Below are 15820 nucleotides of genomic sequence, written 5' to 3'. Positions count from 1 at the left end.
ATAGAAATAAAAAATTTAGATTAAGAAATTTAAATCCGATAAGGTATAATTTATATTTACCACCTTCCAAATTTAGGAATTATAGTATCATTAGTGCATTTCAATTTTACTGATGAGTCAATCCAAAATTGCTTTCTATAGACTCTGCAATTAATATCAAGCAGCCTACATACCAAGAAGCAATTCTTGAACATCCTGTGTTCCTTGCATTTTTCAAGACACAACCTATAAGAAAAACATAAGCCAAAACTTTATCAAGAGTATACTACTAAAAGTAACTTATGTCGCACGCACCATAAGCATGATGGGAATGCAGGGGTAGTTAAACATAGGCTGAGGAAAAGGACTTGTGTTGGAAATTGAAGAGCAGGATAACTTTGTGTAAGTAAAACAATCATTGAAAAATGTTTTAAAAGCACATGAAAAATNAACTGGTGAAAGATTCAGAATACCCATTTAAAGCTCAAAATGGCCTGTGCCATTACTTTTCTGATTCACAATCTGAATTTTCAATTAAAGGTTATTCTGCATATGACTTCAGGTAAATATCTTATTCTATTGTGTTTTTCTGTATATATTCTTGATTTATCATCTATTCACTATTCAAAATTAATCACTTGATTGAAGGCATCGCTATGTACCCTTACTTGTTTTAAAATCTGTTTTTTATTAGGGAGACTAATTAGCAATCACAAAGAGTGTTACAGATGTTGTTTCTTAAATATAATCTACTAGTTTTTTTCTGTGTCATTTCCATAGAAATAAAAAATTTAGATTAAGAAATTTAAATCCGATAAGGTATAATTTATATTTACCCCACCTTCCAAATTTAGGAATTATATTATCATTAGTGCATTTCAATTTTACTGATGAGTCAATCCAAAATTGCTTTCTATAGACTCTGCAATTAATATCAAGCAGCCTACATACCAAGAAGCAATTCTTGAACATCCTGTGTTCCTTGCATTCTTCAAGACACAACCTATAAGGGAAACATAAGCCAAAACTTTATCAAGAGTATACTACTAAAAATAACTTATGTAGCACACACCATAAGCATGATGGGAATGCAGGGGTAGTTAAACATAGGCTGAGGAAAAGGACTTGTGTTGGAAATTGAAGGTCAGGATAACTTTGTGTAAGTAAAACAATCATTGAAAAATGTTTTAAAAGCACATGAAAAATACAAAAGCTGTCTGTAGCTGGCAAGCTTCAAAGGATTTATAATAAAATGCATGGGGTCGCTGAATACATTGGTCAGCAACTCCTTTAGGAGATGAATTGTGCCTCTTTAAGCAATCAGTTCCTTGAGAGTACGGGAGTCCTTCAAAAAGTTCATGGAAAGATTCATATTATCTTTTAATTCTATTTTTCCATGAACTGTTTGAACTCCCCTCATATAAGGGAAGGGTGTACACCAGAAGGAAGTAGATTTTCAAAATGTTATTAAAAAGTATTTAGGAAATCCCTTGTCATGGGGAGCAAGTTGAATAAAATTAGGAAGAAGGAAAGAATAATAGGCATTAGTCTGAATTAGAGGGGAAGAGAGAGAGAGAGAGATAACGCTAGTGCAAGTGTTTGGGGCATTGGGCCTTTAGTTAAGTAGGAAGAGGTCCTAATAAAAATCTCAATGTTTACATTGAACATTAAACCCTCTGATAGTACAAGGATAAGCTGATTGCATTAAACTGCAAGAAAATATTTCTTTGATTTATCTATTCATTTAAAAATTTACTGAATTTATTTAGGTTTTGAGGATTTGGCAGTGAACAAAACAGGCAAAAACCCTGCCCTCATGGACTATATGTTAGTGATTAAGACAGGCAATAAACAAAACAAATAAATATATATGGCATGTTAGATGTCATAATTTATAAAGAGAACAACAACAACAACAAAAAAAAAAAACAGTAGAAAGAAGAGGAAACATCTGGAAGGAAAGGGACAACAACAACAACAAAAAAAACAGTAGAAAGAAGAGGAAACATCTGGAAGGAAAGGGAGTATACAATTTTAGAAAAAAAAAAAAACAGTAGAAAGAAGAGGAAACATCTGGAAGGAAAGGGAGTATACAATTTTAGAAAGGGTTGCCAGGGAGGGCCTTACTGAGAAGGTGATATTTGAGTGAAGACTTGAAGAAGTGAGGAAACTTAATCATGCAGGTATCTGAAGAAATACTGTTCCAAGCAGAGGGAACTGTAAATACAAAGGTTCTGAGGCAGAGACATGTTTGGCATGTTTGAAAAACAATGAAGAAGCCAGTGTGACTGTAGTGGAGAGAAAAATGACAAGACTAGTTGGAGACGAGGTCAGATTGGTTACCAAGGAACAACCTTAGAGCAGGATATTGTAAGAACGGTCTTGGAGATGAGAGACAATAGATTAATACCCCTCACGGAGGGTAAAGCCCTACACAGTTTTTTTATGGGAGATAAGGAAGAAGGGAGGCAAGGAATATTCCGGGCTTTTGAGTCTAAATGAAACAATGGAATTACCATTAATGAGATGTGAAAGTCAAGGACAGGAATAGATTTAGAAGTAAATATCGAGTTCAGTTGGAACATGTAGAAAGTGATCCCAGGAAACGGTTTTGGGGGAATGGGGAAATGAGACAGAATGAGGCTAGCAGAGTTTCTCTATTAAGCCAGTCAGTACTGCGGGTAACTTGGTGCTTAATCCTACTGGGAACTCTGGGACAAGGGTATAATATGCACTTCACTGCCATCCCAGTCGAGCTGATGAGCATCCTCTCTCCTGATTCATTAGCTGACAGTGCAGCTGCGGTAGAGGTGGGGAGTGAGCCTGATTCCCTGGCTCTACAAGAGAAAGGCCTCAGGCAAAGAGCTGCAGTTTCTCACTGTTGCAAGCCGGGCTGGCATGCCTTGAAGTGGTGAGGGCCAGAAGATGTGGGAAGGTCTTCCAAAGCATCTGCTATGACTGGGCATTGCCCCAGCCCCTGGCTCTTCAGCATCACCGTTTCCATCTGAGGTGGGTGTCTGAGACTCAGGGAGAATCACACAGCTAGTACACTGTAGAGCTGGATTGGAACTCAAATCTGTCCAACACTGCAGCTCGTACTTCTTACCCTCCCTCTATCCTTAAGGTCATGCTCTTAGTTCTGCTGTTCTTAGGCAATGTCAGCCCAGGGCACAGCTATCAGCCCAAAACTCCATAAAACATTGTGTAGTGCCTGAAAAAATCTAAGAAGAAAACAAATACACTAAAACATAATAGCATAATCTAGTCTTAAAGCAAAATGACCATTCACACCCAGGCTTCTTCATGAATTTTTGCTCATCAGACCACAGAAAAGACATTTCAGAACTCAAACTAAAATAAGAACATGACTATTTAAATAAACAAAAAGGGAAGGAACCTACTACCTATAATGATGGATCAAAAATTAGGACAGAATATGACATACTGAATTCCAGGGAAGATGAGATGGAAATATACATAATCATTAAGTGTCAGTGACATGACAGAATTGCCTTAGTCACCAAATCTTGATGACAATGAAATTTAAAGGAATTATTTGAAATTACAGGTTTTGTAAATGTTTGATCTGTGAACTAAATAGTGAGTTAATGGAACAAAGGTTTGATAACGTATCCATTTTCGACATTGTACATTTTGGTAGTAGTCCTATATTGAGCTAACAATGGAAATAAAGATACTGTCTGGAGTATATTTCAACTTGCTAAAAGCCAACATCTTTCTGAAAGACAACTGATAACAGTGACACTCAGTTCTGGGGCCAAATGCAACATTATCCTCTGGTAACGACTGTTGCATTTCATCCTATTATTTTCTAATATCTTGTCTTTTCTTCAGCTCTGGGTCAAAACAAGGATTATTACTAAATTGTTTCTTTCATCCTACAATGTTAATAACCCTTTACATTCTAAAAACTATATTTCCTTCTTGATCTTTCTTCTTCTCTCATGTTGTTCCTGTAATTGGACCTTTGATGTGATGTATTTACAGGGTATCTTTTGTTTTCTGTAGATGGAAACAGCTGTGTTCTGGTTAATACAGAGATTATCATATATATCATGTTTAAATTACAAGATAATCAAATAACTTTAGTACAATAAAATATATTTTATACACTAAAACCTATGCTGAGCAAAATTAGTTATTATATGACATAAATGAGGGAAGGAAACATTTTTTATGTTAAACTTAGAGTATAACTCATATGGTAGGCATGATACATAATTCATACCTATAATTTTATCTTTATATTGATTCTGCATGGTAAGTGGAATGACTCCAATGTACAACTGGAATTCAAACTCAGGTATTGGGTAATTCAAAGCCTTTACACTATTGTGATGCTTATGATGCCTTTTTAAAACTTTTATAATTTTGCCTATATCAGGCTACTATTATTATTATTACAGTAACAAAAATTAGAAATGCCTGCTTATAGATCACCAAAAAGAAAGGATCACAGTAATAAGTAAAATGAGTAAATGTATAGTTTCTATTTTAAAAAATTCTCTTGTTGTGTGTTTAATTTTTTCCTCATTTGTGGACAGACTATCCCATTTCTAGAAACTGGTCTCCATCTGGGCATTATGATGGATTATTGACTCTTTCAAGCAACTAATCCACTCATGGCTTGCTGCAGCAATAAACTACCAAAAGCTTTCTTAATGGCCTGAACTACCAGTAACTTGGTTTCAGTGTACTTCACTCACAAGGCTGACCTTTGAAAATGTAAATAATGGTTTGATCACATACTTTTAAGACATGAAGGCCAAATGTTGCACAACATAAGACTTTATTAGTAGATGCCCATGTGTGAAAGCAATAATTATGTCTTTTGCAGTCTTCACTATCTAGCATCTAGTTCTCTTGGTAGCTTAACATTTCTTTTTTTTTTTTTACTTTTTAAACATTTCTTCTATGGTATAGTTATATTAGTCACTTTTGGCTAACCCTTTCCTATAATTTTTATATTTTACAGTCACTAACATAGATTGGTTAATCTCTTAATTTTCACATGGCATAGCAGAGATGACAAGATATTTCCGAATACACAGTTTTTCTGTTTTATTTTTAATCAAAAGAATCTCTGTATTTTAACTGGATGCTTTGCCAGCCAGCTGCAAAACTCCATTCCCCATTTCTTCCGTGCATTTCTTTAAGCTAAGCTTAGCCACATAACTGAGTTCTAGCCAGTGAGATCCATGCATATGCAAGGGTACTCCATGCAGTTATGGATATATGTGTTAGATGGCTGGAGCTCCAGCAGCGGTCTTGGACCATGAACAGACCTTGAGAATGGAAACTTCATATAACCAAAATATAATAGAGAAAGAGCCTGGGTTCCTGACATCCTGGAGCCCCACACCAGTCTTGTATTGCCAATATCCCAGACTTCTTTTAGCCTCTATTATTTATGTCTTTTGTAATTGCATCCAAACCTACTCCTAACCATGGACAGATTAGATTATTTTTATTTTTACCTAATAACTAATCTCCTTAAACCGTTTTTTTTTCTTTTGGTAGTAACCAAGAAGATGAAATGGCAAAAGCACTTCTTACCTTTGGCCCTTTGGTAGTGACAGTAGATGCAGTAAGCTGGCAAGATTATCTGGGAGGCATAATACAGCATCACTGTTCTAGTGGAGAAGCAAATCATGCTGTTCTCATAACTGGGTTTGATAAAACAGGTATGTGCTGATAAGACTCAGATGATTTCATTCCAGCTTGAACTCAGATTTCCAAATGATTACCAACCTGTGTAATGTTAAAATTTGCTTCTGAGCTCTAGTAGTTTTTTGATAGAGGTTATGGGTTTTTTTCTGTATATAAGAGCATGTCATCCACAAACAGTGACAGTTTGACTTTGTCTTTAACAATTTGGATGTCCTTTATTTCTTTCTCTTGCCTGATTGCTCTGATTAATACTTACAGTACTATGTTGAATAGGAGTATTGAAAGTGGACATCCTTGTCTTATTCCTGTTCTTAAAGGAAAAGTTTTCTATTTTTTCCCATTCAGGATGATGTTGCCAGTGGGTTTGTTATATATGGCTTTTATTGTACTGAGATACTTTCCTTGTATACCTAATTTGTTGAAGGTCTTTATCATGAAGGGATGCTGAATTTTGTCAAATGCTGTTTCTGCATCTATTGAGATAATCATATGGGTTTTGTCTTTGCTTTTGTTGACGTGGTGTGTCACATTTATTGATTTGTGAATGTTGAACCATCCTTACATCCCTGGGATGAATCTCACTTTATCATGGTGTATAATCTTTCAAATTTGCTGTTGTATTTCATTTGCTAATATCTTGTTGAAGATTTTTGCACCTAAGTTCATCAAAGATATTGGCCTGTAGTTTTCTCTTTTTGTTGTGTCTTTGTCTGATTTTGGTATCAGGGTGATGCTGGCTTCATAGAATGAGTTTGGCAGGATGGCTTCTGTTTCAATTTTTTGGAAACATTTGAAAAGGATTGCTATTAATTGCTCTTTAAAGATTTGGTGAAGCCATCTGGTCTTGGCCTTTTCTTTGTTGGGAGACTGCTGATTACTGTGTAATCTTATTGCTTGTTATTGGTCTGTTCAGGTTTTCTATTTCTTCTTGGTTCAGTCTTGTTTGTATGTGTTCAGAAATTTACCCATTTCCTTCATATTTTCAAATTTGCTGGCACGTAATTGTTTATAATGGTCTCTGATGATTCTTTGTACTTCTGTGGTATTGGTTGTAATGTCTTCTTTTTCATTTCTCATTTTTCTTATTTGGATCGTCTCCTTTTTATAGTTAGTCCGGCCAAAGTCTTGTCTATTTTGTTTATCTTCTCAGAAAAACAACTTTTTGTTTCATTGATTTTTTTGTGTGTCATTCTTTTGGTCTCTATTTCTTTGATCTGTGTGCTGATGAGAAAAATGTATATTCTGTCATTGTTGGATGAAATGTTCTATATATGTCTGTCAAGTCCATTTGGTCTAAGGTACTGTTTAAATCCAATATTTGTCTGCTGATTCTTTGTCTAGATGATCTGTCCAATACTGAGAGTGGTGTGTTGAAGTCCCCAATTTTTACTATCTCTCCTCTTAGGTCTAGTAAGAGTTGCTTTATATATCTGGGTGCTCTGATATTGGGTGCATAAATACTTATAATTGTTATATGTTCTTGTTGCATTGATCCTTTTATCATTATATAGTGTCCTTCTTTGTCTGTTTTTATAGATCTTGGTTTGAAGTCTATTTTGTCTGATAAAAGTATGGCAACTTGTGCTCACTTTTGGTTTCCATTTGCATGGAATGTCTTTTTCCATTCCTTCACTGTTAGTCTATGTGTGTCTTTACTGGTGAGGTGAGTTTCTTGCAGGCAATATGTAGTTGGGTCTAGTTTTATAATCTATTCAGCCAGTCTATATCTTTTAAGTGGTGAATTTAGTCCATTTATATTCAGGGTTGTTACTGAAAGTTATCACCTTATTCCTGCCATTTTATTAACTTCTCTTGGTTGTTTTATATTTCTTATGCTTATTTCTTTCCCTTTCATTGTTTATCTTTTCTGTTGGGTGTTTTTTGTAGTAATAAAATATATTTTCGTTTCCTTTCTCATTTGCATGTCTGTTCTAGTAATGGTTTTATTTTTCTCATATATTTATGGTGATACATATCTCTTTTTTGATTCCAGATGTAGGACCTCATTGTGGATTTGTTGAAAGGCTGGTCTTATGGTGGTGAATTCCCACAGGTTTTGTTTGTATGGGAAAGATACTATTCCTCCTTTATTTCTGAAGGAAAGCTTTGCTGGATATATTATTCTTGGTTGACAGGTTTTTTTTTCTTTTAGCACTTTGAATATGTTGATCCACTCTTTCCTGGCCTGTAGAGTTTGTGATGAGAAGTCTGATGTTAGCCTGATGGGGATTGCCTTATAGGTAATTTGATGCTTTTTTCTTGCTGTTTTTAGAATTCTTTCTTTGTCTTTGACTCTTGATAATTTGATTATAATATTTCTTGAGGAGGTACTTTTTGGGTTGAATCTGTTTGGGGATCTTTGAGCTTTTTGGATCTGTAAGACTGTATCTCTCCCAATATTTGAGAAGTTTTCAGCTATTATTTCATTAAACATGTTTTTAATGCCTTTTCCTTTTCCTTTCCCTGGAATAATCATGTTACATAAGACAAACATAATATGGATGTTCATATGCTTACAGTTATCAGAAAGATTTCATAGGTTTCCTTCATTTTTTTCAATTATTTTTTCTTTTTCTATTTTGGTCCAACAATGTTAATTCAAAACCTTGTCTTCTAGTTCAGAGATTCTTTATACTGCTGGTTCTAGAACTCAATAACAAATTCAGTAAAGTTTCAGGATAAAAAATCAATACAAACAAATCAGTAGCATTCTTAAACTCCAGGAATAAACAAGCAGAAAAAGAAATCAAGAAAGCAAGCTCATTTACCATAGCCACCAAAAGAACAAAATACCATACCAGAAATAAATGTAACCAAAGAGGTAAAATATCTCTGCAATGAGAACTACAAAACACTGCTGAAAGAAATTAAAGAGGACATCAAAAGATGGAAAGACATTCCATGTTCATGGATTGGAAGAATTAATATCATGAAAATGTCCATACTTCCCAAAGTGATCTACAGATTCAATGCAATTCCCATCAAAATACCAGTGACATTCTTCTCAGAACTAGAAAAAAATAATCCTTAAATTCATATGGAATAGCAAAAGACCAAAAATAGCCAAAGAGATCCTGAGAAAAAAAAATAAAGCTGTAGTTATTATACTACCTGACATCAAACTATGCTACAAAGCTATAGTAATCAAAACATCATGGTACTGGCATAAAAAAGGGCACAAGGACTAATGGAACAGAATAGAGAACCTGGAAATCAACCCAGGTACTTACAGCCAACTAATCTTTGAGAAAGGCACCAAGAACCTACAGTAGGGAAAGGACAGACTCTTCTGCAAATGGTGCTGGGAAAACTGGATATCTATGTGTAGAAGAATGAAACTAGACCCATGCCTCTCACCATATATCAAAATCAACTCAAAATCGATTAAAGACTTAAGTATAAGACCTGAAACTATAAAACTGCTAGAAGAAAACATAGGGGAAACACTTCAGGATGTAGGTCTGGGCAAAGACTTTATGAATAAGACCCCAAAAGCACACCAAGAAAAGAAAAAATAAACAAATGGGAGTAGATCACACTAAAAAGCTTCTGCACAGCAAAGGAAACAATCAACAGAGTGAAAAGACAATCTACAGAATGGGAGAAAATATTTGCAAACTATACATCTGATAATGGGTTAATATCCAGAGTAAACAAGGAACTCAAACAACTTAACAGTAAAAAAAGAAAACAAAAAAATCCAATTAAAAATTGGGCAAAGTAGCTAATTAAACATTTCCAAAATGAAGGTATACAAATGGCCAGCAGACACATGAAAAAATGGTCAGTATTACTAATCATCAGGGAAATGCAAATCAAAAACACACGGAGATATTATCTCACTTCAGTTAGACTGGCTATTGCCAAAAAAACAGAGAATCACAAATGCTAGCGAGGATGTGGAAAAAGGGAAACTCTTCTACACTCTTGGTGGACTGTAAATCAGGGAAACCATTATGGAAAACAGTGTGGATGCCTCTTAAACAACTATAATAGAACTACCATGAATTCCTGCAACCCCATTTCTGAGTATATACCAAAAGGAATCAAAATCATCATGTTGAAGGGATACCTGAACTCCCATGTTCATCTCATAGCTGTATTTACAGTAGCCAAGATATGCAACCAAGTAAGTGTCCATCAACACACAACTGGATAAGGAAAATGTTGTATATATGCAACGGCATATTACCTAGCCATAAAAAAAGAATGAAATTCTGCCATTTGCAGGAACATGGATGAGCTTGGACAAAATTTTGTTAAGTGAAATAAGGCAGGAAAAGAGAGAGAAATATCATATATCCAACTGGATAAGGAAAATGTTGTATACATGCAACGGCATATTACCTAGCCATAAAAAAAGAATGAAATTCTGCCATTTGCAGGAACATGGATAAGCTTGGACAAAATTTTGTTAAGTGAAATAAGGCAGGAAAAGAGAGAGAAATATCATATATCTTCACTCATAAATGAGAACAGACAGAGAGAGAAAGGGAGGGACAGAGAGAGATACCAAAATAATACATTGAACTTCCAGAAGGAAAGAACAGACCTATGGTTACTAGAGGTGGGAAAGGAGGAGAATAATAACAACACTGATTTGATCATCACATATTGTACACAAATACTGATCATCAACTCTGTACCCCATAATATGTGTAATCAATTATGTTTCAATTAAAAAATGAACTGGAAAAATTTTTTTTAAGTTGTAATTTAAAACACAGAAAAAATAAATTGATTCTGCTAGGTCTGAGCCCTTATGAAATCTTCTCAGTAATCTTCCAGGTGTAAATATCACGTCTGGTTCCACCTGTTAATTTTTTGGCAACTACCTTGTTAAAATGATGGCAATTCTTGATTTAAATATTGTGCATTCTTATCTGGAATATTTAGGATAATTGCTGGGTAAAGAGAAGTGCTTATTACTTTACCATACATATTTAACAATTTTTTTTTCTTTTGTTAATTTCCCAGAAATGTATGCTTGTTTTCATTTTATGCAGTTTCTGTATTAAACAGAATGAATTTAAACATATATTTCTATTGATTGGAGTGTGATACTAGTTATAGCTCAAGTTTACCTAGCTAGTTTAAGTTAGTGTTACAGTTCATTTATAGTTTTTTTCCTCACACCTACTGTACTTATCAAGAATCCAACTTTAAATTAAAAAATTATGCATCTGTAACAAATATAGTTTGTCAGCGTTTGTCACCATTTTATGTTTTGTAGGAATTATTCCATACTGGATTGTGCGAAACTCATGGGGACGTTTATGGGGAGTAGATGGCTATGCCCATGTTAAACTGGGAAGTAATGTTTGTGGTAAGTCATGAATTTGTGTTTAAAACTCCAGGATAAATATCAAGGAAAATTATTTGAATATATTAAAATTACAAACCTGTCCAGTTTATAGTATGCTTCCAATGTGCTCAAATCACTTTTGTAGTAATAATTTCCATGCTTTAACCAATTGATAAAAATAAAAGAGTGTTTTAAAAAGAGGCATTATAGCACATATTCACATTTTAAAAAGGAAGAGGGACTGTAGTAAAAAGTAACTATATATATGACATATATATATTAAAACATAAGATAAAGTAATATTTTACCAAAGTTATCTACTTCAAAAATCAGATTAACACTCAACTACAGAGGCTGAATTTCCCCCGAAATATCTCCTTGTGAATGTATAAAATTTGTCTTAATTTGTGTATTATAAAACTTGCTCAATTATTATGAAGAACCAGTTTTTCTTTGTATCAAAATATATGAAAATCTGAGCATCAACATTTTTTGTCACTTAATATGCCACTTTTTACCTATAAAATTCTAGCAAAATATCCACTGAAATTGAGAGGGTTAGGCAAACAGCAAGAATGCTGTTTTTACTGAATAACGTATTTTTAAAAAATTAACCACAAGCCAAACTAACATAGCTAGTTAAGTATTTTAAACTGTATTCTAAAATCTGTATTCAAATCTATATTCTAAAACTTTTGATCAATAAAATCAACAAATTTTCTGAATCAAGCTAGACCCAAATTAAATTGCATATGAGAACAACTAATTTCTTGTTACAATCAGTTCTAACATATGGACAACTTTTTAGAAATTGCAGAACCTTCCAGATTGTGAGACTGATAAAAGAGAGTTAAAGAAAACTATGACTTTGTACTGATTCACTCTAGTGACTATTGTTCAATCTTTCCATAAAGTAGAACCCATGCGAGTGACCTGTTCTATCACCAGAATAAGACATTTTTTATAAACAAAAATGTCAGGCATCATCTCTTCTAATATTTGCTTTTGAGGTTGCCATCTTTATACTGACAGGTAGCAATAACCATTAAGTTATTTTCTTAGTAGATACTAACACTTTCTGAAACAAAATGAAAATTAAGTTTTAATTTTCTACTTAAAAGGCATCTAAAGAGGAAATAGACTCATACTAAAAATGTTTTTTCCTTAGGTATTGCAGATTCCGTTTCTGCTGTCTTTGTGTGATACGTTGGGCAGATCAGGAAACAGCTACAAAAATGAAGGTTTTCATAATGCATTGTAACATAGTACTTCATTCTAAGCATTATTCAATTCAAGCTTCAGCACTACCTAGAAAAGGTTCTACAACCTAGTAATACTATTTAAACTAAGTCGTGTAATGTTCCCTTCTTATAAGAGGATGGACAGCCAAAGCCCCAGCACCCCAGCCTGCAGTGAAATCTATGGAACAGTTGCCTACTCTGGGAGGAAAGTCAGATTAGGAGATATTTTAGGTCCCTTTCCATTTGAAGAAGCTATTGATTGTTTTTGTTTGCTTATTGTTTTTGTTGTTTGTTCTTATTGAGAAAATTTAGGTAGGATTAATGAAGTGATAAGAATTTATTTTCCTTTGTAGAATGTAATCATTAACCTTAGATTACCCCAATATACAAGAATGGCTAACCTTAAATTATATGTGCCTTGAGCAATTATATTAGCAGCCATTTGAGATGGTGTATGATAAGAGTTTGAAATACCAATTGCTTTACCTCAACAAATGATGCTTGCTCTTTGAACAATGCAAAAGGAAACAAAAGGGCAAAACCTCTTTTCAAAAGAAATGGTTAAATTGACTGAAATGAAATAACCAGTATGGCAACTATGCAATAATAAATCTCAAGTAGCATTCCAGCAAGACAAGTTATTATTTGGACATTTTCATTGTCTGGAGGAATTCAATAGATATTACTTCTTACTTTGTTCTTCCTATGTTAGAGAATACACTATTTTCCCACATTTTGTCACTCTCCTTCTCTTACTCTTTACTTTGTAACTCCTAAGTTTTCCTGAGTTTGGCTTTCCTGACTAAAAAACTAAGTCTGATGGTTTACTTTCCATTTCTATTTTCTAATCACTTGGCTCCCTTTGTTTCTAAGCCCTTTATCAACATCAGAACCTTGAGTCTTTCTTCCTCCCATGATGTGTAGGAACCCTCCTTTCAAACTCCAATCTCTTAACCTAGGATATCAGCCCCAATGTGATTTTCCCAGACTCTGTTTAAGTTATCTGCTTAGTTTTTCCAGTCTCCATCCCGACTGCTTCTGTGTGCATTGCTTTGGCTTTTACTTGGTTCCCCGTCTTGATGCCTATGATTTCTCTTGCCTCATTAATGGCGTAAGTAGTTTCAAGTACTGAGGCACTATTGCAGCTCTGATTAACTTGTATCCTCAGCAGAGATCAATAACCCTGTGTGCGTAGAAAGGACACTATGTGCTGCTTATATCCTGCAACTGAGAAACAAGCCACTTCTTGTGTGGCTGTGTGAGAACCTCAGAGCAAATGAGTTGAACTTCTGTTTGCATGTAAACACAACTATACTAAATGAGTTAATATAAGAAAATCATATCAGATATTACGTATGTATGTTTTTCTCAATTTCGTGACTGCTTTCTAATGTAGAATATCTTAACAAAGATGAAAATTTAAATGCAGCAAAGACCACTAAAATATCCAAGGACATTCCATTTTTCCTCTCATGTTTGGTCTTTATTAATTCATCCACCTTATTGGAAAAAGGAAATCAAAAACAAAATGATGTATTTCTTTTTTTACATCAACCAGAAGCAATCTCAAAAAAATATGTGTTGACTCAGGTTTAGAAATATTCCAGGATGATGAATGTGACATTTTAATAAATATTCTAATTATCCAAATATGCCAGAAAGGAACTATGTCCTGATTATTCTAGTTTGTGTTCAGTTACTAACTTTCTATATGATATAAATATTTTTCTAATATTTTGTTCTAAACACTAAAGGATTTTTAAAATCTCAAAATAATACCTCTCAGGTGTTCTGGATTTTGATGACATTTATAATAAAACAACCTGTGTTTGGTTTTGGGTTAAAAAGAACCTTTCCTTGAGAGTATGGCTTACATTTTGTTAACACAGCATTAGTGTGCTTAACAGCCACCCAGATTTTTCTCAGCTCCTAATCCATACATCCAATTTTTGGTTTTCTCCATAGGACACTTTAATCTCAATGTCTCCAATATTGCATTTATCATCCTACCTCACCACCAGCCCCCCAAAAGCTCCTTCATGTCCTAGAATCTCTATTTTGGTTAACAGCATCAACATGTAATCACTCAATCAATAGAATTAAGGGAAATTCTAGGTATTTAATCAGGTCAAAAATACCTTGGTAACCCATCACTTAATCACCTACCTCCTCTCCACTTCTACTGTCCTTTCTTACACGCATATTCTTAAATATCTCTTACCACCACTATCCAGTAGTCTACTCACTAAACTCCATGTCCCTTAATCTAGAGGTTCTTAAAGTATAATCTGCAGACCAGAGGTCAGGTGATTATGAAGGATGCTACTATAATACATTTACTACATATCCCCTGGATTTACATTTCTAAAAGTTAATAAAAGTTAAAAGTTTTAAAAGTTAAAAGTTATCATGTCATTCCTCTGTTTTGTTTTGTCTTTTAACCATTTAGGGACTCCCCAGTGCCTCTAAAATAATATGCAAACTCTTTTAAATGAGCCTTCATGAAGAAGTTCCTATCTGCCTTCTCAACCATAGTTGCTTCTGCGCTACACAGGCAGATGATGTGCTCCAGCCATAGCAAACTACTTAGACTTCACCCAGTAAGGCTTAGGGAAAGTTATGAAATCTTCACATAATAATTGAGAGTCATAATGAAAATCATCAACATGTTCCTATCTGCCTTCTCAACCATAGTTGCTTCTGCGCTACACAGGCAGATGATGTGCTCCAGCCATAGCAAACTACTTAGACTTCACCCAGTAAGGCTTAGAGAAAGTTATGAAATCTTCACATAATAATTGAGAGTCATAATGAAAATCATCAACATGTTCCTGGATGTGGGTTTTCAAAAATCTCAACATGAATGCGAAATTAGTCAACCTTACAGTGATTTTTATCCCACTTAAGAATTATAATTTAAAGTGGATCCTCAACACTAGAAGCAAGTTTGAATGGGGCAAGGGTAGGAACTGGCATTATAAACTGTTTTGGTATTTACATTAAGAATTACTGATATATTCTTTGAAAAAAACTCTTGCAACTAATAGCTTAGTCACACTAAGAAATATAGATGTGAAGAACCAAGTCCAATCACTCTGCATTCTAAAAGAGGGATAAACCTTGAGAAATAGCATTTACTCCAAGATTCCAAAAGATTTTGGTGGCAAAACAGCTATGAACATATTTCTTCATTATTTATGAGAAAAAGCAAAGATTATAAAAGAAGTTCTTTTATCCCCACATAGATAGGAAACTGGGGCTTCAATTGTGTTTGTAACAGAGTGGATTGTTTAATAAATGACAGAGTCAAAATTTGCTCTCAAGCTTGCTGATTTCAAAGCTAGTGTCTTTAGACACCATGCTGTTTGCCTCTGTACTTTTTCAGCTTAACCACCATCTTGTACTCTGTATACACACACAAACAAACACACAAAAGTGATGTAGGCAAGAACAATTATATGTAATTTAGAGACAAACTAGATGATATGATTCTTATCAGAAAAAGCTTGTAATTAAAATCAAGAACTTACTGCTTGCTAGCTATAATCACTCTAGGTCAAGGTTGATGTACTCTTTAGATTCATTTGATAATATTATGTATTCC

At 34.1% G+C, this 15820-nt stretch overlaps 1 protein-coding gene across 1 annotated transcript in view; it reads left to right on the top strand.

Annotated features, from left to right (window-relative positions):
* The window catches only part of CTSO (cathepsin O), a gene marked incomplete at its 5' end in the record, with an annotated part of 17698 nt that extends 3079 nt beyond the window's left edge, over positions 1-14619 (top strand). Inside the window, 4 exons of the mRNA XM_008582567.1 lie at positions 417-541; positions 5521-5684; positions 10904-10996; positions 12144-14619. Of these exons, the coding sequence (XP_008580789.1) occupies positions 417-541; positions 5521-5684; positions 10904-10996; positions 12144-12178 (417 nt within the window). The remainder of the gene's footprint in view (positions 1-416; positions 542-5520; positions 5685-10903; positions 10997-12143) is intronic.
* Between the last annotated feature and the right edge of the window lie 1201 nt (positions 14620-15820).

This window comes from Galeopterus variegatus, unplaced genomic scaffold (assembly GCF_000696425.1).
Source record: "Galeopterus variegatus unplaced genomic scaffold, G_variegatus-3.0.2 Scaffold2667, whole genome shotgun sequence".
Classification (NCBI taxonomy): domain Eukaryota; kingdom Metazoa; phylum Chordata; class Mammalia; order Dermoptera; family Cynocephalidae; genus Galeopterus; species Galeopterus variegatus.
Note: the sequence above shows the minus strand (reverse complement) of the source record. Positions and strands in the feature narration are given on the sequence as shown.